Source organism: Trachurus trachurus, assembly GCF_905171665.1.
Source record: "Trachurus trachurus genome assembly, chromosome: 4".
In the NCBI taxonomy this organism is placed as follows: domain Eukaryota; kingdom Metazoa; phylum Chordata; class Actinopteri; order Carangiformes; family Carangidae; genus Trachurus; species Trachurus trachurus.
The window spans coordinates 1663843-1687583 of NC_139898.1; the positions used below are offsets into that span (position 1 = coordinate 1663843).

At 43.3% G+C, this 23741-nt stretch overlaps 2 protein-coding genes across 3 annotated transcripts in view; one reads left to right on the top strand and one right to left on the bottom strand.

Moving 5' to 3' along the window:
- Nucleotides 1–13692, top strand: part of zyg11 (zyg-11 family member, cell cycle regulator) — a 50606-nt gene extending 36914 nt beyond the window's left edge. For both annotated transcript variants that reach the window (XM_083970634.1, XM_083970633.1), the window contains exons 9-18: nt 1013–1077; nt 3327–3426; nt 3523–3573; nt 3668–3829; nt 5756–5803; nt 5904–6101; nt 6203–6255; nt 9416–9513; nt 9612–9824; nt 11754–13692. In XM_083970634.1, coding sequence (XP_083826760.1) covers nt 1013–1077; nt 3327–3426; nt 3523–3573; nt 3668–3829; nt 5756–5803; nt 5904–6101; nt 6203–6255; nt 9416–9513; nt 9612–9814 — 978 coding nt within the window. In that variant the 3' untranslated portion in view covers nt 9815–9824; nt 11754–13692. The remainder of the gene's footprint in view (nt 1–1012; nt 1078–3326; nt 3427–3522; nt 3574–3667; nt 3830–5755; nt 5804–5903; nt 6102–6202; nt 6256–9415; nt 9514–9611; nt 9825–11753) is intronic.
- A 418-nt stretch (nt 13693–14110) lies between these two features.
- echdc2 (enoyl CoA hydratase domain containing 2) lies at nt 14111–22168 on the bottom strand. Its single transcript, XM_083970653.1, has 11 exons — nt 21872–22168; nt 19606–19673; nt 19437–19524; nt 19243–19329; nt 19058–19150; nt 17115–17171; nt 16948–17010; nt 16675–16799; nt 15457–15507; nt 15335–15382; nt 14111–15211 (listed from the first exon to the last, which is right to left on the bottom strand). The coding sequence occupies exons 1-11, from the start codon at nt 22113–22115 to the stop codon at nt 15134–15136; spliced, it is 1002 nt and encodes a 333-aa protein (XP_083826779.1). The 5' UTR covers nt 22116–22168; the 3' UTR covers nt 14111–15133.
- Between the last annotated feature and the right edge of the window lie 1573 nt (nt 22169–23741).

The window sequence follows — 23741 nt, forward strand, 5'->3', positions numbered from 1 at the left end:
ACAGGGCTCTACACTAATATTTGTTAGTTCCTACTTTAGGGGCACAATGAAAAATGTTTAAATATGTTTTTTAACCCTTAAATAATGTTGAGGGTCCAATGTGACGCATTTTTACATTTGAGAACAGTAAAAACACCCTCAACATTTTTCCTTTGACTTTAAGCTGACTTCTAATGTGACCCAGTATGGGTCATACATGGAAATATTTCAACTTTGTTAAATCAACAGACACAAGCAATAAGTTGTTCTAGGCCTATTCACAATATTTGATATAGGTGAATTAGTCTTTCCTGCCACTACACTATTATGATATTAACTCTGATATGAATTACATATTTAACTACAATCATAGAAGTATTGATTGGTTGAACACCTGCTGTAAACATTAATACAACTCAATAACCTGTCACACAAGCAGCTCCCTGGTCGGTCTGAGGACAGAGAGCTTTGAGGTTGAAGTGTAATGAAGGATGCACTGTGAGACTGTGACAGGTCAGCTGTTCAGCTGTAGTAAAGGAAAACTCAGCTTTTTAAAAAAATATTTTTTTTTTAATAAAGCTCCAAAGCTCCCTTATGTCGACCCAGCTAAAACACGAGAGGACGCTCTCCTCCCACATGCCACTCCGCTCCCCTTCTAGATGGAGCCCTGATATCATATTACATATAGACTAAAATACACAATGAATATGTAATATAAAATGCAATCTGATCATGCAAATATGTTCTCTTTGACATTTTATAGGTTACACAAATTATTGACAAGCTGACATTTTGTTTGATTGTTTTTAACCAGCTCCAGCTTTTCCCACACATATTCTTCAGCGACCTTTTTACATATTGTTCATTTAAACTCTGAACCTGTTTGTTTAATACAAGTCCAACCTACATGAACCAGCTAAACTGTCAGCTCTAACAACAGCACAAACAACAATAATAATAATGACAGGTTCTGCTTGAATGAGTTTAGATTCACACTCTGAACTGATATCTGCTTTGGTTCCTGTGTCTGCAGTTGCAGAAGAACTGCCTACTGTCCCTGTGCAGTGACCGTATTTTGCAGGAGGTTCCATTCAACAGGTGTGAAATGCACATTTCATCCTAAAGTATTGTATGGTATTATTTTATCATGTTGTAATAGCGCACAGTTCAAGTAGTTACTTTGAATGATGGGAATTGAGAATTGGCTCCAACTCATTTGATCCTTTTTGCCTATCAATTCCCTTATCTATTCCTTTGTCATGTTACACTCTCATCAGAGGTGGACAGCAGCACACATGACAATGAAGGAGTCCATGAAGTCGTCATAGTGACAGGAGAGGGCAGTGGTCCAAACTCTGGCTTTAGTTTCATACAAAATGACATTGTCATTCAACATGTTCAGAACATGAAGGAATGAAATATGTTACTCAGGTCCAGCAGGGTAAAGGATCATAACATTAATAAATAGTCTCAATAATTATAATAATAATGAATAAACATGCCATGTCTGTAGCACTAAAATTTAAAGGTTGAATATGGAGAATGCTTATCAAAAGCTATATTTTTTCAAAAAATAATACATCCACAGGGCGTTTAGAGGGGTACAGAATACGTATTAAGTATATATAGTATATATAAGTATATAAGTATTGCTTTTCCAAAAATATGATATTTAGTCTGAATTTAAGAAATGTTGACAGGTCCGACAATGACTTCCTGTTTACATCGTACCAGCCAGTAGCCGTCATTTCTCCACTGTTTTGCTAACCCTCCTCCTGGTCGTGTGCATTTGTTTTCAATTAAAGGGACAACGAGGAGTTTCGAGGAACGAAAAATTCTGCGACAATAAAAAAGTCTCATATTAATGTGGATGAATCTACGTTACCCACACTTGTTAATGGGCCCATTTTCGATAAATATATCGTTTTGTCTCTATTGTTATTTTGTTATTTTAATTAGTGGTGGAAATGCTGGTCGAGCCGACCAGCATTTCTTTACTTTCAGTTTCGCGGTCCCTGCCCGGCGAGTCATGGGAATAACGCCGCCGAATCGCCGTTTATGGTCTGAACTAAGACGGTATGTGATCGTCTTCGAAGCTCTGACTTTAATTCTTGATGAATGAAAACATGCTTGGCAAGAGGTCCGTCTTGCGCCGGTCCAATAATTTCACCGTGCGCGCGGCGGCTCATGGTAAATGTAGTGTGAAAGCACTTTGCTTTCCAAAACTCCTCGTTGTCCCTTTAAGTATTTTACAATCAATCAGTGAATCAATGGATTATGTAGTCTTATCTGTCATAAACAAGAGATTAAAGATTACGGTTCATGTTTGTGTCTCCGACTCGCAGTGCCACTGAGACGAGAGCTGTGACCCTGGGTCAGAGGCTCTGATCACAGCCTCCACCCTCCCTGTAACAAGTCACAAGTCATTTATCTAACATCACAATTAGTCCCAAGCAGTTTAATGAAGGTAAAAATGAAACAGAAAGTAAATATCTTCTATATCTATCTATTCTTCTTCTCTGTGTCCTCTGATCAGAGTGGCGTCCCTAGCAACGGTGTGTGTTAGACTTACTTTTCTGGAGGAGGGTCTGGCGAGCGAGACTATACTTACTGTAGCAGGCAACGATCTGGCAACCGACTGCTGGAAATATTTTTCTGTTGTTGCAAGTCCTATCTTGACCAATAGATGGTGGTATTCTGCTCATTCTCCATATTCAACCTAAAGAAAGGGAGGGAACAGCAGCTTCACTGTCTCCTCTCTGCTGGTGGCGTGTTACTCACTGCCCTGTTCACTAAAGCAGGATGAGGATTTCATCCCTCATCAATGATTCTAATCATTTAAAGATAACGTCGGGTGATGTCTTTGACCGGCGCAAGACAGACTCATGTTTTCATTCATCAAGAATTAAAGTCAGAGGTTGGAAGACGATCACATACCGTCGTAGTTCCCACCATAAACGGTGATTCAGCGGCGTTATTCTCATGACTCGCCGCGAAACCGAAAGTAAAGAAACACTGGTCGGCTCGACCAACATTTCCACCACCACTAATAATAACAAAATAACGATAGAGACACAACAATATATTTATCGAAAATGGGCCCATTAACAAGTGGTAACGTAGATTCATCCACATTAATATGAGACTTTTTTATTGTCATGGAATTTTTCGTTCTGCCGATGGAGAAAACTCCTCATTGTCCCTTTAACAAGTAAATAAAACATATAAAAGATTGTAAGACTGAAGAATCAAAGCCAAACCAAAATAAATTGATGATGTGTCATCATGTGGAAGTTTGTCTCTAGTGTGTTCACACTTGGATATGGTTTTTCTTTCTCTGTTTCAAGGTTTGAAGCTGCCAAACTAGTGATGCAGTGGCTCTGTAACCATGAGGACCAGAACATGCAGAGAATGGCTGTGGCTATCATTTCCATACTTGCTGCTAAGGTTCAGTATATTGTCTTGATTTCACTGCTGTGCTACTGTTCATGGATTCTTTACACATTATGTAGGACTTAACTTTTTGCTGTGGACTTGTTTCAGTTGTCCACAGAACAAACGGCTCAGCTGGGAGCAGAGCTGTTCATAGTGAAGGTACGTGGCTCATCTCAGCTGTTTTCTCCTCTTCACTGACCTGTCCACCAAAAGAGGCAGATTTTCATTCTAATGTTCTCTCCTGACCCCACAGCAACTGCTCCACATCGTCCGTCAGAAGGCCTCTCAGGGCGTGGTGGATGCTACCCTCAAATTTACACTGAGTGCACTCTGGAACCTCACCGACGAGTCACCAACAACCTGTCGCCATTTCATTGAGAACCAGGGGTTGGAGCTGTTTATTAAAGTTCTAGAGGTACACACACACACACACACACACACACACACACATACACACATACACACATACACACATACATGTACAGTATCTCTCAAAAGTGAGTACACCCCTCACATTTTTGTAAATATTTTATTATATCTTTTCATGGGACAACACTGACGATATGACACTTTGATACAATGTAAAGTAGTCAGTGTACAGCTTGTATAATAGGGGTGGGAGAAAAAATCGATTCACATAAATATCGCAATATCTTTTTTGACGATTTTTAAATCGTTTTATCGTTTTAAATCGTTTAATTTTTTTTTAAATATTGTGCAATGTGCATTTGTTAGCCTTTTTTACATACAGAGAGTACAGGTTTTGAAAAGGGTTTAAGTTCACTTTATAATGGAGTATGTTCATTTCTAGGCTCCTACAGTATTTGTGTGCAGATAAATGTTAAAAATGCAGACTAAAAATCGAGAGAATCGGCAATATCGTAGAATCGCAATTTAAATCGAATCGCCATCCAAAAAATCGTAGAATAATCGAATCGGGAGAAAAGCATATCGTCCCAGCCCTATTGTATAACAGTGTAAATTTGCTGTCCCCTCAAAATAATTCAACACACAGCCATTAATGTCTGAACCACTGGCAACAAAAGAGAGTACACCCCTAAGTGAAAATGTCCAAATTGTGCCCAAAGTGTCGTTTTTTTGTGTGACTACCATTTTTCTCTTGGACATGGAGTTCACTAGAGCTTCACAGGTTGCCACTGGAAACCTCTTCCACTCCTCCATCATGACATCACAGAGCTGGTGGAGGTTAGACACCTGGCGCTCCTCCACCTTCCATTAGAGGATGTCCCACAGATGATCAGTAGGGTTTAGGTCTGGAGACATGTTGGACAGTCCATGAAGGGAGGGGGTCTGCTCTGCTTCAGTGTGTCACAGTAGGTATAGGGGACAGGCAGGTTGAAGGGGTGGGGGGTCTGCCTGTCAGTGCTCAGACCATACGCTGCACACGGCATCCAACTGGTCTGCATGGCTGTCGTCCCAGAAGGAAGCCTCTTCTAAAGACAAGCAGACTGGGGACGTGGATTACTGCAACCATGTCCTGTGGTTTGATGAGACCAAGACAAACAAGTGTGTCTTGACTCTTGCCTGTGGTCAAGCATGGTGGTGGGGGTGTCATGGTTTGGGGCTGCATGGCTGCTGCCGGCACTGGGGAGCTACAGTTCATTGAGGGAACCATGAACACCAACATGTACTGTGACACACTGAAGCAGAGCATGAGCCCCTCCCTTCATAAACTGGGCCCAGGGCAGTAGTCCAACATGATAACGACCCCAAACACATCTCCAAGACCACCACTGCCTTGCTAAAGACACTGAGGGTAAAGGTGATGGACAGTCCAACATGTCTCCAGACCTAAACCCTACTGATCATCTGGCGCGAATCTGAATCTGTTGACGGGGGGGGGGGGGGATCGATCGTCGGGGGTGGGGGGGGGGGGGGGGGACGCACCGCGCCGTATTAAGTTTCGCTTTCAACACGCGCTGCTGTTATGCATGCGCTTCTCTGTGCTGTGTATGTGTGTGGGAGGATGCGGCCATCGTCCGAGGGGGGGGGGGGCGGCGGCGAATATCGCTACATTTTTTTTTTTTTTAAGAAGTTAGTTTAGGCGGCAGCTCTTTGTTGTTAAGGCGGCCGCCTTAACAGGAAAGCGCTGCGGGAAACCCTGCTGTTATACAAGCTGTACACTGACTACTTTACATTGTATCAAAGTGTCATATCTTCAGTGTTGTATAAAATATTTACCAAAATGTGAGGGGTGTACTCACTTTTGTGAGATGCTGTATCTGTGAAAACACAAAACAGCTCAAAGCACATGACCGTGCATGCCTCTGGGGCAGGTTGACTGACAGTTGTTTTCTCCACTCCCACTCCCACCACGCAGTCCTTCCCCAACGAGTCTTCTATTCAGCAGAAAGTTCTGGGTCTGCTGGTGAGTCCACCGCTCTGTGATTACCCTTTGAGAAAGTGAGTGTGGAATAAACTGACAACATTAAGACGTAATCACTCCCCTTTCACCCTACGTTGTGTAGAATAACATAGCAGAGGTGGGAGAGCTGCATGGGGAGCTGATGGTGCAGGGATTCCTGGACCACATCAGCACTCTGCTGCACAGCCCGGAGGTGGAGGTCAGCTACTTCGCTGCAGGGATCCTGGCACACCTGACGTCACGAGGAGAGGAGGCCTGGACGCTCAGCCGCGACCTTCGGTCTACGCTGTTGGAGCAGCTGGTAGGGATGAGCACAAAACTCCTCATAACTGCACAACAATACTGTCGACGGTGATTTAGACTGCTGCTTTAACACTTGTAAATGTGTGTGTGTGTCTCCAGCATGCTGTCATTATGAAGTGGCCCCCACCAGAGTGTGAAATGGTGGCGTACAGGTAAGATTGTACCATTCACTAGGGTTATTATAGCTACTGAAACTAAAACGTGCAGTGAAAAAAAAATTTAGTAAACTCAAGTAAAACTTTTTTTTTTCCAAAAATGAGAACTAAATAAAAACTACAATGAACAATGTAAAACTAACTAACACTGAAGTTCAGTCAGATAACAGCAGCTTACTTGTAGTTTTCTTCGAGATGCTAAAGCTGCAGGAAGAAAACACCACAGCTCAATATGGGACGACTTGGAGTACGACCCACAGATAGATAAGAGTATGTAACGTGATGAGGACTGATGGGAACATTATGGGATGCAACTAAAAGGGAGAAATCTCATAAATGTGGAAGTTCATCTTCAGAGGTCTGACTATGAGTTCACACTAAGCGACTAACTTCAGCAGATCTTTATGACGACTGGGGATCACACACCTAACCACTTTGCCAGATGAGGAAGCACAGACTACGTGATTTGTCAAACCAACTGAAGCCACCTGAACGCTTTTTCATTGGCTGTGGGCTACTGTAGGTGTTTGTGGTGGGGTTGGTGATCGGTACACACACTACCCGACTGCGTCCAGAATCAGCTCAAAACAATCAAACATGTTTGAATTGTTGCGACTGAAGTCAGGCGGCGTCTGTTCTCCTCACACACTTAACTAACAGATTTCTACTCCGACTCGCCATGCCGACTGTCGCCAACTAGTGCCGACTGGTGCAGACTAGACCCGACTGAATCGTGGGTAAAATTGGGCAGAAAATCGCGTAGTGTGTCCCCAGCTAAGGACAATTACAGGCAAATTCAACTCGGGGGTGTATGTTTTTAGGTCATTTTAGGTCTAAAAGAAGGAATCTGAAGATTTTCAGTTTAATTGCTCCTGTTTTGCGGTGGTTGTGTCTGTCCCCACATCGCCACGGCAGTAATGAATGGGAGCGGATGCCGCAATTTTTTTCCACAGACAGCGTCAGATGGCGACTCAAACATGCACCCAGAAGTTTATTTACTTCAAGCAAGCCGACATGTTTGTAAAACTCGATCTAATTCAAAGTCTCCCGGAGTCTCGCGCGAGACCCAAGTTGATGTGCTCGGTGTGTGCAGGTGCAGTGGGAAAGCTCCCGTTTGTGTCATAAACACAGGAATATCAACTCTTGACTTGCTTCAAGTAAAACAAACTTCTCGGCGCATGTTTGAGTAGCCACCTGACGCTGTCTGTGGAAAAAAATGTACACTTGAAGCAAGTCAAGAGTTGATATTCCTGTGTTTATGACACAAACGGTAGCTCCGACTGCACCTGAACACACCGAGCACGTCAACTTGGGTCTCGCGCGAGACTCCGGGTGCATGTTTGAGTCTCCATCTGACGCTGTCTGTGGCTTTGAGGGATGTAAACAGCCTAAGCAGCAGAACTTGCATCCGCTCCCATTCATTGCTGCCGTGGTGATGCAGGGACAGACACAACTACCACAAAACAGGAGACATTAAACTGAAAATCTACATACACCCCCGAGTTGAATTTGCCCTGAATTGTCCTTTAAGACTAAATAAAAACTAGTTGATTCCTCAAAAATAAAAACTAAACTCAAACTGCTACGTAAATCACTAGTTGAACTAGCTAAAACTAAACTGAAATTTTAAAAAAGCAAACTGAAAAACTAAATAAGAAAAAAAACAAATGAAAAATTGAAAACTATAATAACCTTATAGTGCTGCTGAACATCTGATTTAACATTTTTAATTTTTTAATCATTCATGATGATAACATCAGCAGTGCTTAACCTGTCTATGAGGAGGTACTGGTACCAAGAGGGTCAGAGGGAGGGAAGCAGCTGTCTCTCTCTCTCTCTCTCTCTCTCTCTCTCTCTCTCTCTCTCTCTCTCTCTCTCTCTCTCTCTCTCTCTCTCTCTCTCTCTCTCTCTCTCTCTCTCTCTCTCTCTCTCTCTCTCTCTCTCTTTCTTTTCTTGTCATTTCCCTTTAGTGGAGGGAAAATTGAATTCTGGCTGCAAGGTTTATTTACAAGATTAAACTGAGTGACGCGTTCTCTGCCTGTCGATCGTGCAAGCCCCTGTACAGTACACACACACACACATACATCCAGTACACAGAAAAACCAGTGCTGTCCATGTTGCTGTGACTCTCAACCTCTGAACCATCTACAAGCACTGATGCACAATGTCATGGCCCCACAAGTTTTCATTCTCCTACACACTCATTAATTCACAGCACAAAGTGGGACACTCATCACTGCACCGTCCCCTAAAGAGAGACACACAGCCTAATGAGTGAGATCAGGAGAAGGACGGATGGAGAATGTCTTGTTGCTGTTATCTTCTGTCAGCTGAAGAATTACATTTGTTTATTTGAGGGGTTTAGCTCTTTTCTCTGGAGCGGAACAAAATGCAAATGAGATCATGAATGAATGGCGGAATAAACAACCTGATTTGATGATTATTTAAAGGGATAGTTCACCCAAAAATAAAATTTCACTCATTATCTACTGTGATAATGCTGTGAGCTGTGAGAATTTTCAGAGTCCTCCGTGCCTTCTCTGAGTTACGGGGGGGTCCATGCAGCAGTATTTGTCCATATAATGGTTGTCAATGGATACCAACTTTCTTTGTCCAAAAAGACACACCAAAAAACATCCAAATACCTCCATACTGCTCGTCTGTAATGTCCCTCTGGTATTGAAGCCCCGACATGAGAAACTGTTCCGAAAAAGATTAAATAAGTCTATATTTTAAGCTTGTTTGTAGCGGAAGCTCCCAGTGTCTCAGTTCACTGCTCTTCCTGTGATTTGCACTGACCGGCAGAACAATTGCTCATGTCGGGGCTTCAATACCAGAGGGATTTGGATGTTTTTTGGTGTCTTTTTGGATGAAGAAAGTTGGTATCCATTGACAACCATTATATGGACAAATACTGCTACGCGGACCCCCCCGTAACTCAGAGAAGGAACGGAGGACTCTGAAAATTCTCACAGCTCTTAGTCGACATGAGAGGGAGTAGATAATGAGTGAAATTAGAATTTTGGGTGAACTATCCCTTTAACTGAAGGCAAAATCTGACCAATCAGATTCGACTATGACAATACTGAGGCAGGGACACTCTTAGTAGTAAATCTTACGTGCACAAATGTGACATCTCTTCTTCTCCCATTGCCAGGTCATTTAACCCCTTCTTCCCCCTGCTGGAGTGCTTTCACACCCCGGGTGTCCAGCTGTGGGCGGCGTGGGCCATGCAGCACGTCTGCAGCAAGAATGGTGAGACGGAGATACAAACGTCCACAGAACCAAGATGATGTTGATGTTTAGACGTGTCACTGACAAAAGTGCTGACAGATGTGATTGTGTGTTGACAGCGGCTCGCTACTGCAGCATGCTGCTGGAGGAGGGCGGCCTGCAGCAGCTGGAGCAGGTCCACACACACCCACAGACCCACAGAGACGTCAAGCTGCTGGCCGAGAGCATCCTGGAGAGCCTGCAGCGCCACAGAGCCCGCACCGGCCAGCCCGCACACACACACGTCACACACACCGGCCGCCGCCCGCCACCGCCGCAATAACCTCGCCCAGGTAAAGACACACACTGCTTGTGATCTGCATCTGGCTCTCACACAGGCTGGACATGGTTCATTCTTTTTATGTTTCTTCTCTTTCTTTTGATCTTATTTACAGTAGGCACTGAGGCTGCAACTAACGATTATTTTCATCATGGATTAATCTAGGGATGCACATTTAGATTTTTTTTCTGACCGATAACCGACGCTCGTTAACCGATAAGATTAAGACGCTCGCGCGCACGGCCAAAAAGAAAAAAAATTGATCGCTCCAATTTTTTATTTTTTTGCCGTTAAATACACACGTGCACTGCGACGGCTGATCAGCGCCACATGTCACAACCACTGTGCTCTGTCTCAGCTGATCGTGCTCAGATCGTTCAATGTAGAACTATTTTTATACAAAGTGCAGCCAAACAGCAGACTGAAGGAACAGCAGAGCTCCTCTGACAGCTCCTCTGTGGAGCTGCAGGAGAGCTGCAGGTGAACAGGCTGGAGAGCAGCGACGTCCTCTTTTTTTTTTTTTTTTTCCTTCAGCGCCGTTGTTACAGATGATTCACATCTATGTCCTGTAGCTACATGTATTGTCTGATCTTCCTTCACGGGGGCTGCTGCACATACTGTCAGTCCTCCTGTGGAACTTTTTGCTGCAAAATATGACTGAAGGCACGTGAACTCTGCACGTGTCGACACGCCCACATGAGTTGACAACATAAGGAGCTAATAATTTTAAAAAAATAACCGATAGTATTAATCGGTCAAAGTTCTTGTTATCGGTTAACGGTTAAACGGTTAATCATGTGCATCCCTAGATTAATCGATTAGTTGTTTGGTCAATAATATGTTAAAGCAGAAGTGAGTGATCCGGTCGTTTTCGCTAATGCTGCGTTCCAGGCAGGCTTTTGAAATCGTAAATTACAGCTTCAAGTCACAACTTACGACTTTGTAGCGTTTCAGGCAACCCACTCGTGTTTTTCCGACCTGTTTTACAGGTGAAAGTCACTATAACGGCCACTCGTAACTTCCGACCGGTGAACTCGTACCAGATCGATCTGGTACCACTTCACGGTCGGAAAAATACGAGTTTCCTTGAACGCACCATAACAGTCCTCGTCGCTACGTCACCACATTCACGGCGTTCCTTGGCTGCACACACAGCCCTGCATGCCGTTCTCTCTCCTCATTGGATAAAAACTGTAGGATACGATAAATGTTTTCTCCTCGGCTCAGAGCAGAGCAGAGTGACTGAGAGACCCGTGATTCAGACCAAACACTCTATGTAAGTGATTGCTGTCGGAAGATAGAACTATTTAAGACTTATATTAACACAAATATATCACTCACTTCTGCTTTAATAAAATGTTGAAAAAAGTCAGTCAGTGTTTCCCAAACCACAAGACGACGTCCTCAAATGTCTTGTTTTGTCCACAAACCAAAGAGAGACTCAGTTTATTGTCATAAACGAACAAAGAAATTTGGAATTTGGACTTTTTTCTTAAAAAAAAAAAAAAAAAACTACTCAAACTGATTATTAGATTATCAAAATAGTTGATGATTAATTTAATAATCGATTATTGTTTGATTATTCAATTAATTGTTGCAGCTCTATTAGGCGCTTTACTCCATGCACGTTAAAAATAGCACTTGATGACAGATACTGCCTGATGATGCACTTCAGTGAATCTCAAATAGCTTTTAGGACATTTATTGTCAGACAAATCTCACCACTCTTGTTCTTTCCGACTGATGTATTTGTATTATGCTCATCTCAATTTGTTTATTTTATTAGTGTTTATTTATTAGACTGCAGATGGAAATTAGCTCTTGAGCTAAATCTGGCATATTTACAACAAATTATTATTATTTGTATGTTCATGAATACTTAGTATATGAGTCCCTTTACGAATAAACTATTAAATGAAAAATGTTCTGTCTTCTCTTTCAGAAATTCAAGGCCCCTGACCAGGAACAGGACGTTAACCTGGCTCGCACCATAAATGAGGGGATTTTGGGTGTGTGTGTGCGTGTCTGTGGTATATATCTCACGCACAAACACACTTTATCAAGGACTACCGTGATAATGAACAGAGACAACGCAATTCTTTGCACACACACACACACACACACACACACACACACACACACACTAATACTATTTATTTTCTTTGTTTCAAAACAGGACTATTTCTGTGTGCTAATGTTGTGATGAAAAATTAAATTATGATAAACTGTCAGTCAGTTAAACTCGGATCTCTACATGAGGTTTGTACTCGTGCTCACTCTCGCCAGTGGGACTTCATGGCATCATGATGTTTCTTGTACCAAAAACATGTGGGTGCACACATATAGATCTCAGTTTGGGACTCGACCCTCAGGTTCACGCTCCGGCCTCTGGTTGACCCAAATGATTTGATTTGCTCATTACATATACGCATGCCGCTGCCCTGAGCGCAAGCATGCTGGAGTTTGTCTGAATGCTTGTGCTGTTCATTTTAGGAATGCCTGCTTGTTTGTTAATAGCAGTGTTTTGTTCACTGAAACCCGCGCCTCTGGGTCTGTAGTAGCCTACTACAGCTGCCCTCCTCTACATTCAGTCTATCAGCTAATGCCTTTGATTTGATGTGACGGGACGTTTGCCGAGAGTGTGCTCAGCCGCTTCAACGTCACAGACGATACAGATGAAAACTGAAATCATGTCTCTTTAAGAAGCTACTGTGCTATTTCTTTTCAAAATGTTTGGCAGCCCCAAAGTCAGCCAAATCAGTGGCAAAGCCAGCTGCTGGTGCTGGTCATTACAGATCCCATGATTATTCAAAATGGTACAGTCCTACAGTCAGTAACGTCTGGTTCATTGCAAATGTCCACTCTGGACACAAATGGCAATAATGGTGTGGTCAGTATAATAATGATGGATGTAGAATTGTGTATTAAGTGACAGTTGTTTGCTCCTTGAGAACCTTGTGTATATATTGGTATGTTTGCTGTGCTTCCCAACACGCCTAGGTGTCTTAAAGACAGAGACAGCACTTCGCTGTGAGCATGTGTGTATGTACTGCTGTACAAGTATCTGCATCTTAAACAGTGTATTTAATTTGTACATAACAGAAAATGCAAAAGGAATATTAGTTGTTCAGGACTGGTTGAACTGGTTGCATGGAAATTATTCTATTGTATGTCCCATTGTGTGTTGAAGTCTTTTTCAGTATATCTGATTGAGAAATACTTCTAGAACAAAGGAGGGAGAAGTGGAGAAGCATTGTTTACCCAGGAGTGAGCAGAGGGTGAGAACATTCAAGGGTCTGTCTCTTGCTGAAAACCATTAGTGTCCCTCAAGATGCTGTTCCACCAGCTACTCATCTGTGGTCCAGAGGAGCCACCACGTCCACCTCCACAGCCGACTCCCCTCCTGCAGCTCTCATTCAGGCCCCTGTCACCGTTCTCTATGCAATCTGGACTATAGGGATTATGGCAATAGGAGAACTTGCCAAAATGTTGAAATATTCCTTTAAAAGAAAATAAAAACAATATGTTTGGCTACATACACTACTCCATCACCTCATCTTCTAATGGCCTTGTTTTTTTTCTGTAAATCAGATGATGTTGAGCTTGCAGAATCATGCATGTGGCTGATTTCATGACTTGGGCAAAGAGACGACAGACTTTTCTGTCGCTCTTCTGATTCTCTGGACGGTCTAGTTGAGCCTCTCGACATCTCCCTGGATGAAAGCCAGCTTGATTTTTTTTAAAACAAGAATTTAGTTGAGATGGAAAATGTCAAGGGTACTGTATAGTATGTCTGCTCTGACTGTGCCATGCTGCTGCTGAGAGTCACATTTTGAAGTTTGGAAAAAAAAAATAAAGAATGTACATTCCCATAAACTGGAGATGATGTTTGTTGCCTTTTTATTCAGTCACTCCATTGTCAGCTTCATACCACAATAGTCCAGTCATTTTATGAAAAGAGGTTGAACAAATTGCAACAGAAGCAAACTCAACTGATTTTGTATCCTCAACATGTCCTGAGTGAGGGAAAAAAAGCCCCGAAGAATCCCATTAGGGGAAAGTTTAGAAAAAGATCCAAATATATCCCATTCATACGCCTATTAATTATTTTTCTCATGTGAATAGGGTAAAATTTTTAACCTTTAGATATCTCCATGACAACTACTGAGTTGATTACTTACATTAAGACAAACAAAAAATGTATTACAAGTTTTTTGAAATTCTTTGTTAACATGAGCAGATTTGCATACATTTGCATAAATTCCACCGTTTTGACAGCACATATAAAGGTGCTGTGGTGGTACCAGCTTGAAAATTGGAATGAGTTGACTCCATCGGTCACTCGACAAGAAATCACTTTCAAGATGACTGCAATTTTTCAAGATAGCCACATCCTTAGTAGAGCAGGTATGACATTACGTATGGCTAATTAACACCTGATCTAAACATTGGGTATAGCAGGTGAAAATGTCTTGTTCAGTCTTGTTAACATATTACAGTTAAAAAACGTAATATTAAGGTCTGAATGGAACCCATTTAGGCTATCAGGTGTTGTATGTCTGCAAATTAGCCATACGTAATTGGATTATGCACTGTTTGCTCATACCTGCTCTAAGGATGTGGCTATCTTGAAAAATTGCAGTCATCTTGAAATTTAAAGTGATTTCTTGTTGGTTGACCGATGGAGTCAACTCATTCCAATTTTCAAGCTGGTACCACCACAGCACCTTTATACATGTGCCGTCAAAACGGTGGAATCTATGCAAATTTATGTAAATCTGCTCATGTTAACAAAGAATTTCAAAAAACTTGTAATACATTTTTTGTTTGTCTTAATGTAAGTAATCAACTCAGTAATTTTCATGGAGATATCTAAAGGTTAAAAATGTTACCCTATTCACATGAGAAAAATAATTAATAGGCGTATAAATGGGATATATTTGGGTCTTTTTCTAAACTTTCCCCTAATGGGATTCTTCGGGGCTTTTTTTCCCTCACTCAGGACATGTTGAGGATACAAAATCAGTTGAGTTTGCTTCTGTTGCAATTTGTTCAACGTTGACCCCTTTTTTGACCTAAAATTACTGGACTACAATCAAAGCCATATTCTGGTTTGGGGATTTGTACCCAATCAAAAAACAAATCACCTTTTGTGGGCTGAATCCTGAGTATCACCACTCAGACTGAACTGAACTCATGTATCGACATTGGCTCGAATACACACAGACAATCAATGGGTGTTAATGTTGTATCAGACATGAGGTTACAGAGAGCGCTGTGCATCTGTGTGTGTGAGAGAGAAGCTCAATAAGTGAGAGGAGTCTATTCCCCGGTGTAGCGTGGAGGTCTCTTCTCCATGAAGGCAGCCATACCCTCCTGTCTGTCCCGCGTGGGAATCACCTGCAGAGAGAGAGAGGCAGCAGCAGGCGGAGGATGATGATGTGTGAGCAGAGAGACAGCTTCAGAGGAGATGATGACCAGAGATTTGAAGTCGAGAAAGAAACTCAACACCTGAAGCCTTACCTGAGCATAGCACATCCTTTCTATAGCCATCGCTGAAGTGATGTCAACCTGGGGGAGACTGGTTTCAGTCACTGAGGCCAGTGATTCAAAACAATAATAATAATGTATGAGTCATTTCCTACCTCAAAGCCTCTGTTCATTGCTTCTTTTGCCATCCGCAGAGCAACAGGAGCCTGGTGATAGGTGACATGACATGTTAAAACAACAGAGAGGAATGACCACAATAAAGGACAACATCCTTTTTTATAATGCACAACAACCATTAATAGAGATAACAGTATAAATCCAAGGCTAATTTGCAACATAAAACTTTTGCATTCAAGAGTTATGCTTTTCCTTTGCTGAATAAGCACTGATAAAAGCTGCCATTAGCCCTCGTTTATTGATGGGAAAATGAAACCTGTTTTTTTTGTGTGAAAGTGATCAAAAAGAACAAAACATATAGACATATCACAGATTGGCCTTCTTGCGGGCAATGTTCACAATCTGGTTCCAGAGTAGGAAGCCTCAACCCATAATTGGGAACTCACACAACTTATCATCTACCTCCTTTCTCATTTTTATTCAATGCACAATGCAAACCCCTATCAATCACTAAACCCACACCAGCGCCAGTGTGTGTGTGTGTGTGTGTGTGTTCTTGTACATGCTACGTTGTGAAGACCGGAACGAGTTTTAAACCAACAGAGTGAGGACATTTTTGGGAAGTGAGGACATTTTGGCCGGTCCTCTCTTTTTCCAAGGGCTGTTTGAGGGTTAAGACGTTAGGTTAAAATTAGGTTTAAATTAGGTTTAGAGTGATGGTTAAGTTTAGGCATTTGTTTTGGATGGTTAAGGTTAGGGTAAGGGGCTAGAATGGGGGTTACATAGGGAATACATCATGTCAATGACATGTCCTCACAAAGATAGATTTACAAGGATGTGTGTGTGTGTGTGTGTGTGTGTGTGTGTGTGTGCGTGCGTGCGTGCGTGCGTGCGTGCGTGCGTGCGTGCGTGCGTGCGTGCGTGTGCGCGTGTGTGTGTGTGCAGCGCTATTTGTGGTCCATTTCTCCACTTGACTGCCACTCCAGCCCTGCCTGACTGCAGGCATCTCAACTGGAGTGAGAGAAATATTGAATGACAGAAGTCTGAACACAGGAAAAAGAGGAGGGAGGGAGGGAGGGGAAGGTGGGGAGAAAACACCAAAAAGAGAGGAGGGCAAACCGTAAAGAAAGATACAGAGGAGGAGGAGGAGGAGGAGGAGGAGGAGGAGGAGGAGGAGGAGGAGGAGGAGGAGGAGGAGGGAGCAGGGATTCATCATTATCTGAGCCGGGGCTGAGAGCATGTGTTTGTATTCCAACCTGGGGCAGTATCTCTCTGGCCAGGCTCAGAGCCTCTCTGTAGGCAGCGTCTCCAGTCTGGTTCTGCTCCACAGCTCTGTTTACCAGACCCATGTCCAGAGCGCTCTGTCCTCCCACACGCTTACCTGATAACACACACACACACAGACACACACACACACACACACACACACACACAGACAGACAGACAGACAGGTAGTCAGACACAACAGCCTGGCTGACCGACGGGCATCCTGTGCCTGGGGCAACGTGTCAGCATTTCTGTCCCCCCACCTGTGAAGATGAGCTCCTTGGCCAGAGTGATGCCCACCACCCTGGGCAGCCGCTGACTGCCCCCTGCAGGACAAAGCAGCTCAAGGTCAACCTCACAGCTGTTTGGTCTCGTGACTAATGCGCTCAGAACAGGGCAAGGTGGTTTTTGTGACCTCTCTCCATCTTACCTGCCCCTGGGAGCAGCCCTCGTGTCGTCTCGATCAGACCCATCTGTGCCGAATTCGCTGAAACACACACACACACACACACACACACACACACACACACACACACACACAGAGGACAGATGAAGGTCTGAGCTGCCGTTAAGCGATGGAGGGCATAAAGTCTGACTGATGCCTCTGTCAGACCAATAGACGTAAACACCTGCTCACCTAGCGCATCAGCCCTCAGCCAATCACCAGACTGCCACGTTTAACTCAACCTATCACAAATAGATGGGCTTCATAAACAGCTGTGCAGATGTGTCTGGCCTCAGCAGCTATCATTAGTCTTGTGTCTCATCAGCGGATCATTAATGGTGGATGGAAACACAGTCTCCAGATGTGGACAACACAACAACAGTATAACCAGAATCAATGACCCTTTCAGCATTGGGTCTGTGAGAAATGACCACAAGACTGTCAGTGAATAAACACAGAATTCTCCAATGATTTACCCAAAATAAAAAGGTTACTGTCCCTTACACAACTAGAAGTCAGAGAGACTATAATACAAGATACACGATACAAGATTACTTTATGTGTCACATACACAAGTCACAGAGTAACATATAGTGGAATGTCTCCTGGTTGCTCCTAAACTGGCCTTATAAATAGAATAGATAAGATAAATATGAATAAAATAAAACTAATATGATGTAAATAATACAATTAAATATAATCTAAATAATGTAATCAGAAATGAAAATATGTGCAAGGGTGTTAGATGCTGAAACAACTTTACAGACACACAAACATAAACCAATAAATCATTTAGTTTATAAAATGACAGAAAACAGGGAAGATGCCTGTTCAAACTCCCCACAGACCAAGCTGTCATCTTGTCTTGTCTTGATAAACAAGAAAAATCCATAGCTGGATCAAATTCTCACATTTGAAAAAGTAAACTAGCAAACATTTGGCATTTTGAAGACAATAATTTGAACAAAAAAAAAACATTTACAATGAACTGTTAAAGGTCACACATCCCAAGCATGTTTAGAGGCTTGGGGATGTATAACTAGCTGTTTTTAAGACTTAATAAAAATAAAAAAGTGTTTCTATGCTCAGGTTGAGAGCCACTGACCTCTAGAGACAGTCTAGACTCTGATTGGATGTTTCTCTTGGCTCTAATGTCATGTTTGGAGTTGACCACTGATCTCATATGACTGGCTCTGTGACGGTTGTAAAGTGAACCTGACATTCACTCTCCAACCCATTAAAGGGATAGTAGCATTTTTTTTTAAGTGGGGCTTTATTATCTACAAATAGCCCCTAAGTACTTTAATTGCAGTAGAAGACTCTCTGCACTCCTCCCGTTAGCAACGCCAGCCCATAATAGCCCTGCCCAGAGATTTACAACATACAGTGTTGTGAACAGACCCAAAGAAACGGCCTATTTTCACGGCCTAAAAGAGGTTTTACCTGAAAAAAAAATACACAGTTCCTTTGTTCGCTATAATATATTTTTTTCCAGCCCCGCAGTTTTTATTTGGACCTAACCAACTGCTGATCGGCGGGCGCTAACCCTGGGCGGAGGGATACGTGAGTTGGTTAAGTCCAAATAAAAACTGCGATTTTTCTGCACCTTGAGGGGCTGGAAAAAATTATATTATAGCGAACAATGGAACTGTGTATTTTTTTTCAGTTAAAACCTCTTTTAGGCCGTGAAAATAGGCCGTTTCTTTGGGTCTGTTCACAACACTGTATGTTGTAAATCTCTGGGCAGGACTATGGGCTGGCGTTGCTAACGGGAGGAGTGCAGAATCTTCTACTGCAATTAAAGTACTTAGGGGCTATTTGTAGATCATACAACCCCACTTTAAAAAAAATGCTACTATCCCTTTAATGTGACCAGTGCAGACTGGTCCAGGGCTAGATGGACAGCTGATGATTCAGTTGTCACTTACCTGCAGTCCGGAGGTCACAGGCCAGGGCCAGCTCCAGCCCCCCTCCCAGGGCAACGCCATCCATGGCTGCTACGGTCGGCACCGGCAGCGATGCTGCAAAGGGCATCACAACGTGGAGAATACGATTCACATTCAGGCCGGGGGGGCAACAAAGAGGACAGTCATCATTCAGCAGGCCAGTCTACCTATCTGAGTCATGAGGGAACGCAGGCCGTGGACAAACAGATCTGACTCGCTGTTGTTCATCAGAGCTCTCTCCTTCAGGTCTGCACCTGGACCAATACACACACACATACACACACCGTTACACACGATTTAGAAAGGCTTTGATCACAAATCCCCAGCAGGTGTCAGATGTCTCAGAGGACAGGACGCTCACCTGCACAGAAAACCTTGGGTACCAGACTCCTGAAGATAACCACACGCACTGTCAAGTCATGGGACAGGGTGGACACCAGCTCCCTCATCTGCACGCACAGGACACAGTGTCTCAGTCAAGGTCATGTGTGAGAGTGCGTGTGTGTGTGCGTGTGTGTGTGTTGTCTCACCTGTGAGACAAAGACATGGCCCAGAGCGTTTCTTGCCTTGTGTCGGCACATCAGCACCTCCACTATCCCTGAGAAAAACAACCAGTTGAATGGATTTGAAACAAGAGGCTGTTTTTATTCTCCAGCTTTATGTGATTTCATCCCCTCATGTTTCTGTTTGTGACCTTGAAGCAGACAAAATCCCAGCAGGTCGTAGTAGAGCTTCCTGTGCAGAGACTGGCTTTACACAACTTCATTCAACAACAGCCCAGGGTTAATAATAATAATAATAATCCAGAAATGCCACCAGCTCTAGGAATAAATCCTGTTCTTCTTCAACAACCTGATAAGAGAAGGCTTTCTGCTGCTGAGGAGGATGGAGGCGCTGCCAGCTGTTCACTGAGCAACACTGATGGGAATAACGGCATTACCAGCGGCGCTGCTTTTTTCAGTAGGCTAACCTAATCAAACAAGTTACTGTTTCCCCGTTGTAACGCCGTTACCGTTACGGACAAACAAAATGTGCCGTTACGTGCCGACCAGTTATCAACTGGTCTGAATGTTTTTATTATTAGATTATTTCAGATTATTTTGTTCAGATGCATTTTAATTTGATGTACATGCGTTTCAAACCATGGTAAATCACTGTTAATACATTTTGTGAGGAATCACAGCCTGAGGAATAACAGCCTCTGCACATAGGACATAGGCCTGCGAAAATAATTAAGATGGATGTGCAACTTTTTTTTTGGATCATACAAGTAGCCCTTCATGAAGTTTTTCAAGCAGATTGCAAAACAGAATTATAGCTGCTGTGCAGCGATGGGTCGGGTCCGGGCTATTTTTTGGCAAATTTAGGCAAATTCTTAGCAACAAACAGGAGAATAGGAAGACAGGACAGTTGACCTTATAATTTTCACCAGTTGCAAATTGAACCCACAACCTGACCATTGTCTATCACACTGAGCTAATTGGCAAGGGGCAGTGCTATGGTGGCTTCACAAATTGAGTAAGCCATCCACTGTCGTGCAGGCAGATTTGAAACCACTGTAAAAAGAGGTAAAATTCTGTTTGTTAAACATCTACTGTGACTCTGGTGGTCCCATCTGGTGTTTTAGTCAACTCCAGTGTCTCTACCAGCTCCTAACCCACTGAGCTAATTGTCTGGAAGTGAGACATGGTGTGTGTCTTCTCAAATAGACTCAGGGAGTCAGTGTCCGGGCAGCTGTTGTCAAGGCAGATTTCAAAAATGGTCAAAATGTCACAAATTCTAATATCTAAACAAAAATCTGATAATACATGAATTGTACCTTGACAGAATGGAAATGTTGGTGATTAGTTTTTAGCAATAAGCGCTTTGATTCTTAAGAGAAAATGTGATGTTTAAAAATGCCACTCTAACATTGACTGCAGTTGTTCCCAGGAGAGCAGAATTTAAAATGTTCTAGAAAATTCAGTTTTTGAGATAAAATTCTGATATTTGCCAAACTTCGTCAACCATGACTCCAAAATATTCTCAAATATTTTCAGGAAGATTGAAAATGTATTTAGCAGGAATTGGATAGTTTAAGTTTACAGTACTGTTTACAGTCAAACGTTTTCATGCACTGTATAGGCTCAATTTTTGCTTAATCAAAAATCAGAGAAACAATTGTTGAGGACGGTCTGAAGATGCTCTCTGGCAAGTTTGGTGACAAAAAAATTGTGGGAGGAGATACATTTTAAAAGTTTTACAGTTATTGAAAAAAACAGAGTGATGGACTTCATAATTTGCATTGAGTCTAAATGAACAAAAGTTTCAGCAGTATCTGTGCTACATTGTGGTGAAGTTTCAAAACTGTAGCATCTACTGCTGGTTTGGTAGGAATTTTTTGGCAGTTTTTAAATTTAAACGCTTATTGTCCTTGGAGTTGAGTAAATCTGGCATGGGGTCGGACATTTCTGTAAAGTTTAGACCAGCTAATTATTCCAGGTGTGTCTGACCTCACAACAATGGTCAGACACACCTGGATTCATTAGTTGGTCCAATAATGTAAGACAAGAAATAAACGAGCTGGCTTATTACAGGAAGTAGTGGAGCTGTGCATAAAGCCCTGTGACATTTGAGCATTTTATTCCTGGTAAGCAGTTACTTTTATAATGTAGGCTAGTCATTTCTAGTTTATTTTTGGGGGGGAAGTTACTAGTAACTATAACTAATTACAAGTAGGCTAGGCTAACGTGTCCAACACTGCTGACAAGGGACGCTGTCGGTGTTAACTTGAACCATAAAGTAAAGTGTCCGTACCATGGTCTTCTCCTTCTAGCCGCTTCACATCCACCTCTACAGGGTCTACCTCCGCCGTGTGCTGCCCCCGGACGAGCCGGAGACTCTGCCCCGCCGCAGGGCGCCTGGAGCCGGCCAGCATCCGTGCTCCGTACCGGGGAGGCAGACGGGACGGGAGGCTGTGCGCTCCCCGCAGAAACGGCCCCAGACGCCGCCAGGTCGAGCAGCTTGGCCCGGCTGCTCTGCTGAACAACAGTGTTGTCATGCTGCTGATGTTTTGTTTCGTTTTCAGGAGCAGGAAGAAGGAAACACACAGGAAGTTTGGAGCAGGTTTCTTCCTGTGAAAGGAGGGACTTGAAGCAGTCAGCTGTCACAGTTGACTGCTTCATATGAGCTCACACATGGCAGTCATCACACTATTTGAAACGTAGCCTATTTGATATTAAAGAAGCTCAGCAATAATCCGTTTGGAAGTTTTGCAACAGTCTAGCTACTACCTCAATAAGCTGTACTGTTCCTTTACACAGCAGGCTACACACACACACACACACACACACACACACACACACACACACACACACACACACACACACACACACACACCAGTGTCACACAGCCTAGTGTCCAGTCTGCTCTTTGGCCAGACAAAGCAGCTTGTTGAGGTAAAGTTTTCCATGCGGCTGCTCATGTCTAGCCTGACCATGCATTATTGAGCAGGTCTTTACAGGTTATGCAATTACATAATCAGACAGTGGGTCTGATGGCACAACAGTCTAAGAGCCAAGCGTGTGTGTGTGTGTGTGTGTGTGTGTGTGTGTGTGTGTGTGTGTGTGTGTGTGTGTGTGTGATCCAGACTTAGTCATAGGAATTTACCATTTATGAAATATTACAGTGATCTTAAAATGACTGCAGTGAATCACATTCATTTGTTACTGAGAAAGTAAATGTATCATAAGTGCAGAGTGTAGGTGGCTGCGTGTGCTGCAGGATGGCAGGTCGGAATGATATGAAAAGTGAAAGAAAGAAAGAAAGAAAGAAAGAAAGAAAGAAAGAAAGAAAGAAAGAAAGAGAATACAGATCAGTTGAAATGCGGAGTCTGGCGAGGCATCCTTTGAGAGGTACGGCTTTCAGATTTGCATAGGTTCTGTTGCAGTCGTGTGAAATGTCAGCTGGTGCAGTTGGAAGGGAACAGGTTGTTAAGATCTGATGTCTGTGATCCTCTTCTCACATGTACGCATCTTGAGATGGAAAACTGATGGAAGGTGGCACTCGGTGTTTGAGTGTGCAGGTGTGTGAGTGACAGGAGCTGAGTCTGGTGGACAGTGACTGATGCAGACAGTCTGTCCCTGGGCTGGGGATACACATCACAGCTGGAACACCGACTCTGAAACACACACAGGCCCAGGTTGTCATCAATGTCACTGCAAATGACACAGAGGAACAGGCTGTGTGTCTGTTACTGTGATGGATGTCTTCCTCCCTCCCACCTCCTCTCTGTAAGCCCCGGCCTGTGGCACCATTTTCTGGCTTTAACTGAACACATTCACATCTCCCAAACTCAAATGACCCGATGCCAACCAACCACACAGTGTTTCCCCTCCGGTCCTGCAGGGGTCAGCCTTGTATCAGAGAGTGGGCTGGAGGACTGTGGGCTCCGTCCTGTTGCTGCTCTGCTCCTGTGCCCTCTAACACAGCGCCAACCACAGACTGATGGTTGCAGCTTGAGTCAGTGTGTGCGTCTCTGCTGACTCTCTCCATCCACGTGTGCCCACAGACATGAGCCGGGGCAGCGGGCCGGTGTGAGTCAGAGGGAGAGAGTGGCGTCCTGTTACTGGAGCTGTCTGTCAAGACGGAGACGGCACAGTGATCCGCTCCGGGCCTGTACAGTGTT

What these genes read in the sequence shown, in the direction of transcription:
- echdc2 (XM_083970653.1), bottom strand. Translation starts at nt 22,115, where the DNA reads ATGACAACACTGTTGTTCAGCAGAGCAGCCGGGCCAAGCTGCTCGACC. An exon ending in GCCATGTCTTTGTCTCACAG is followed by an intron (nt 19,525 to 19,605) that starts GTGAGACAACAC and finishes CTGTGCGTGCAG; the next exon opens with ATGAGGGAGCTGGTGTCCAC. An exon ending in CTGTGACCTCCGGACTGCAG is followed by an intron (nt 17,172 to 19,057) that starts GTAAGTGACAAC and finishes TGTGTGTTTCAG; the next exon opens with CGAATTCGGCACAGATGGGT.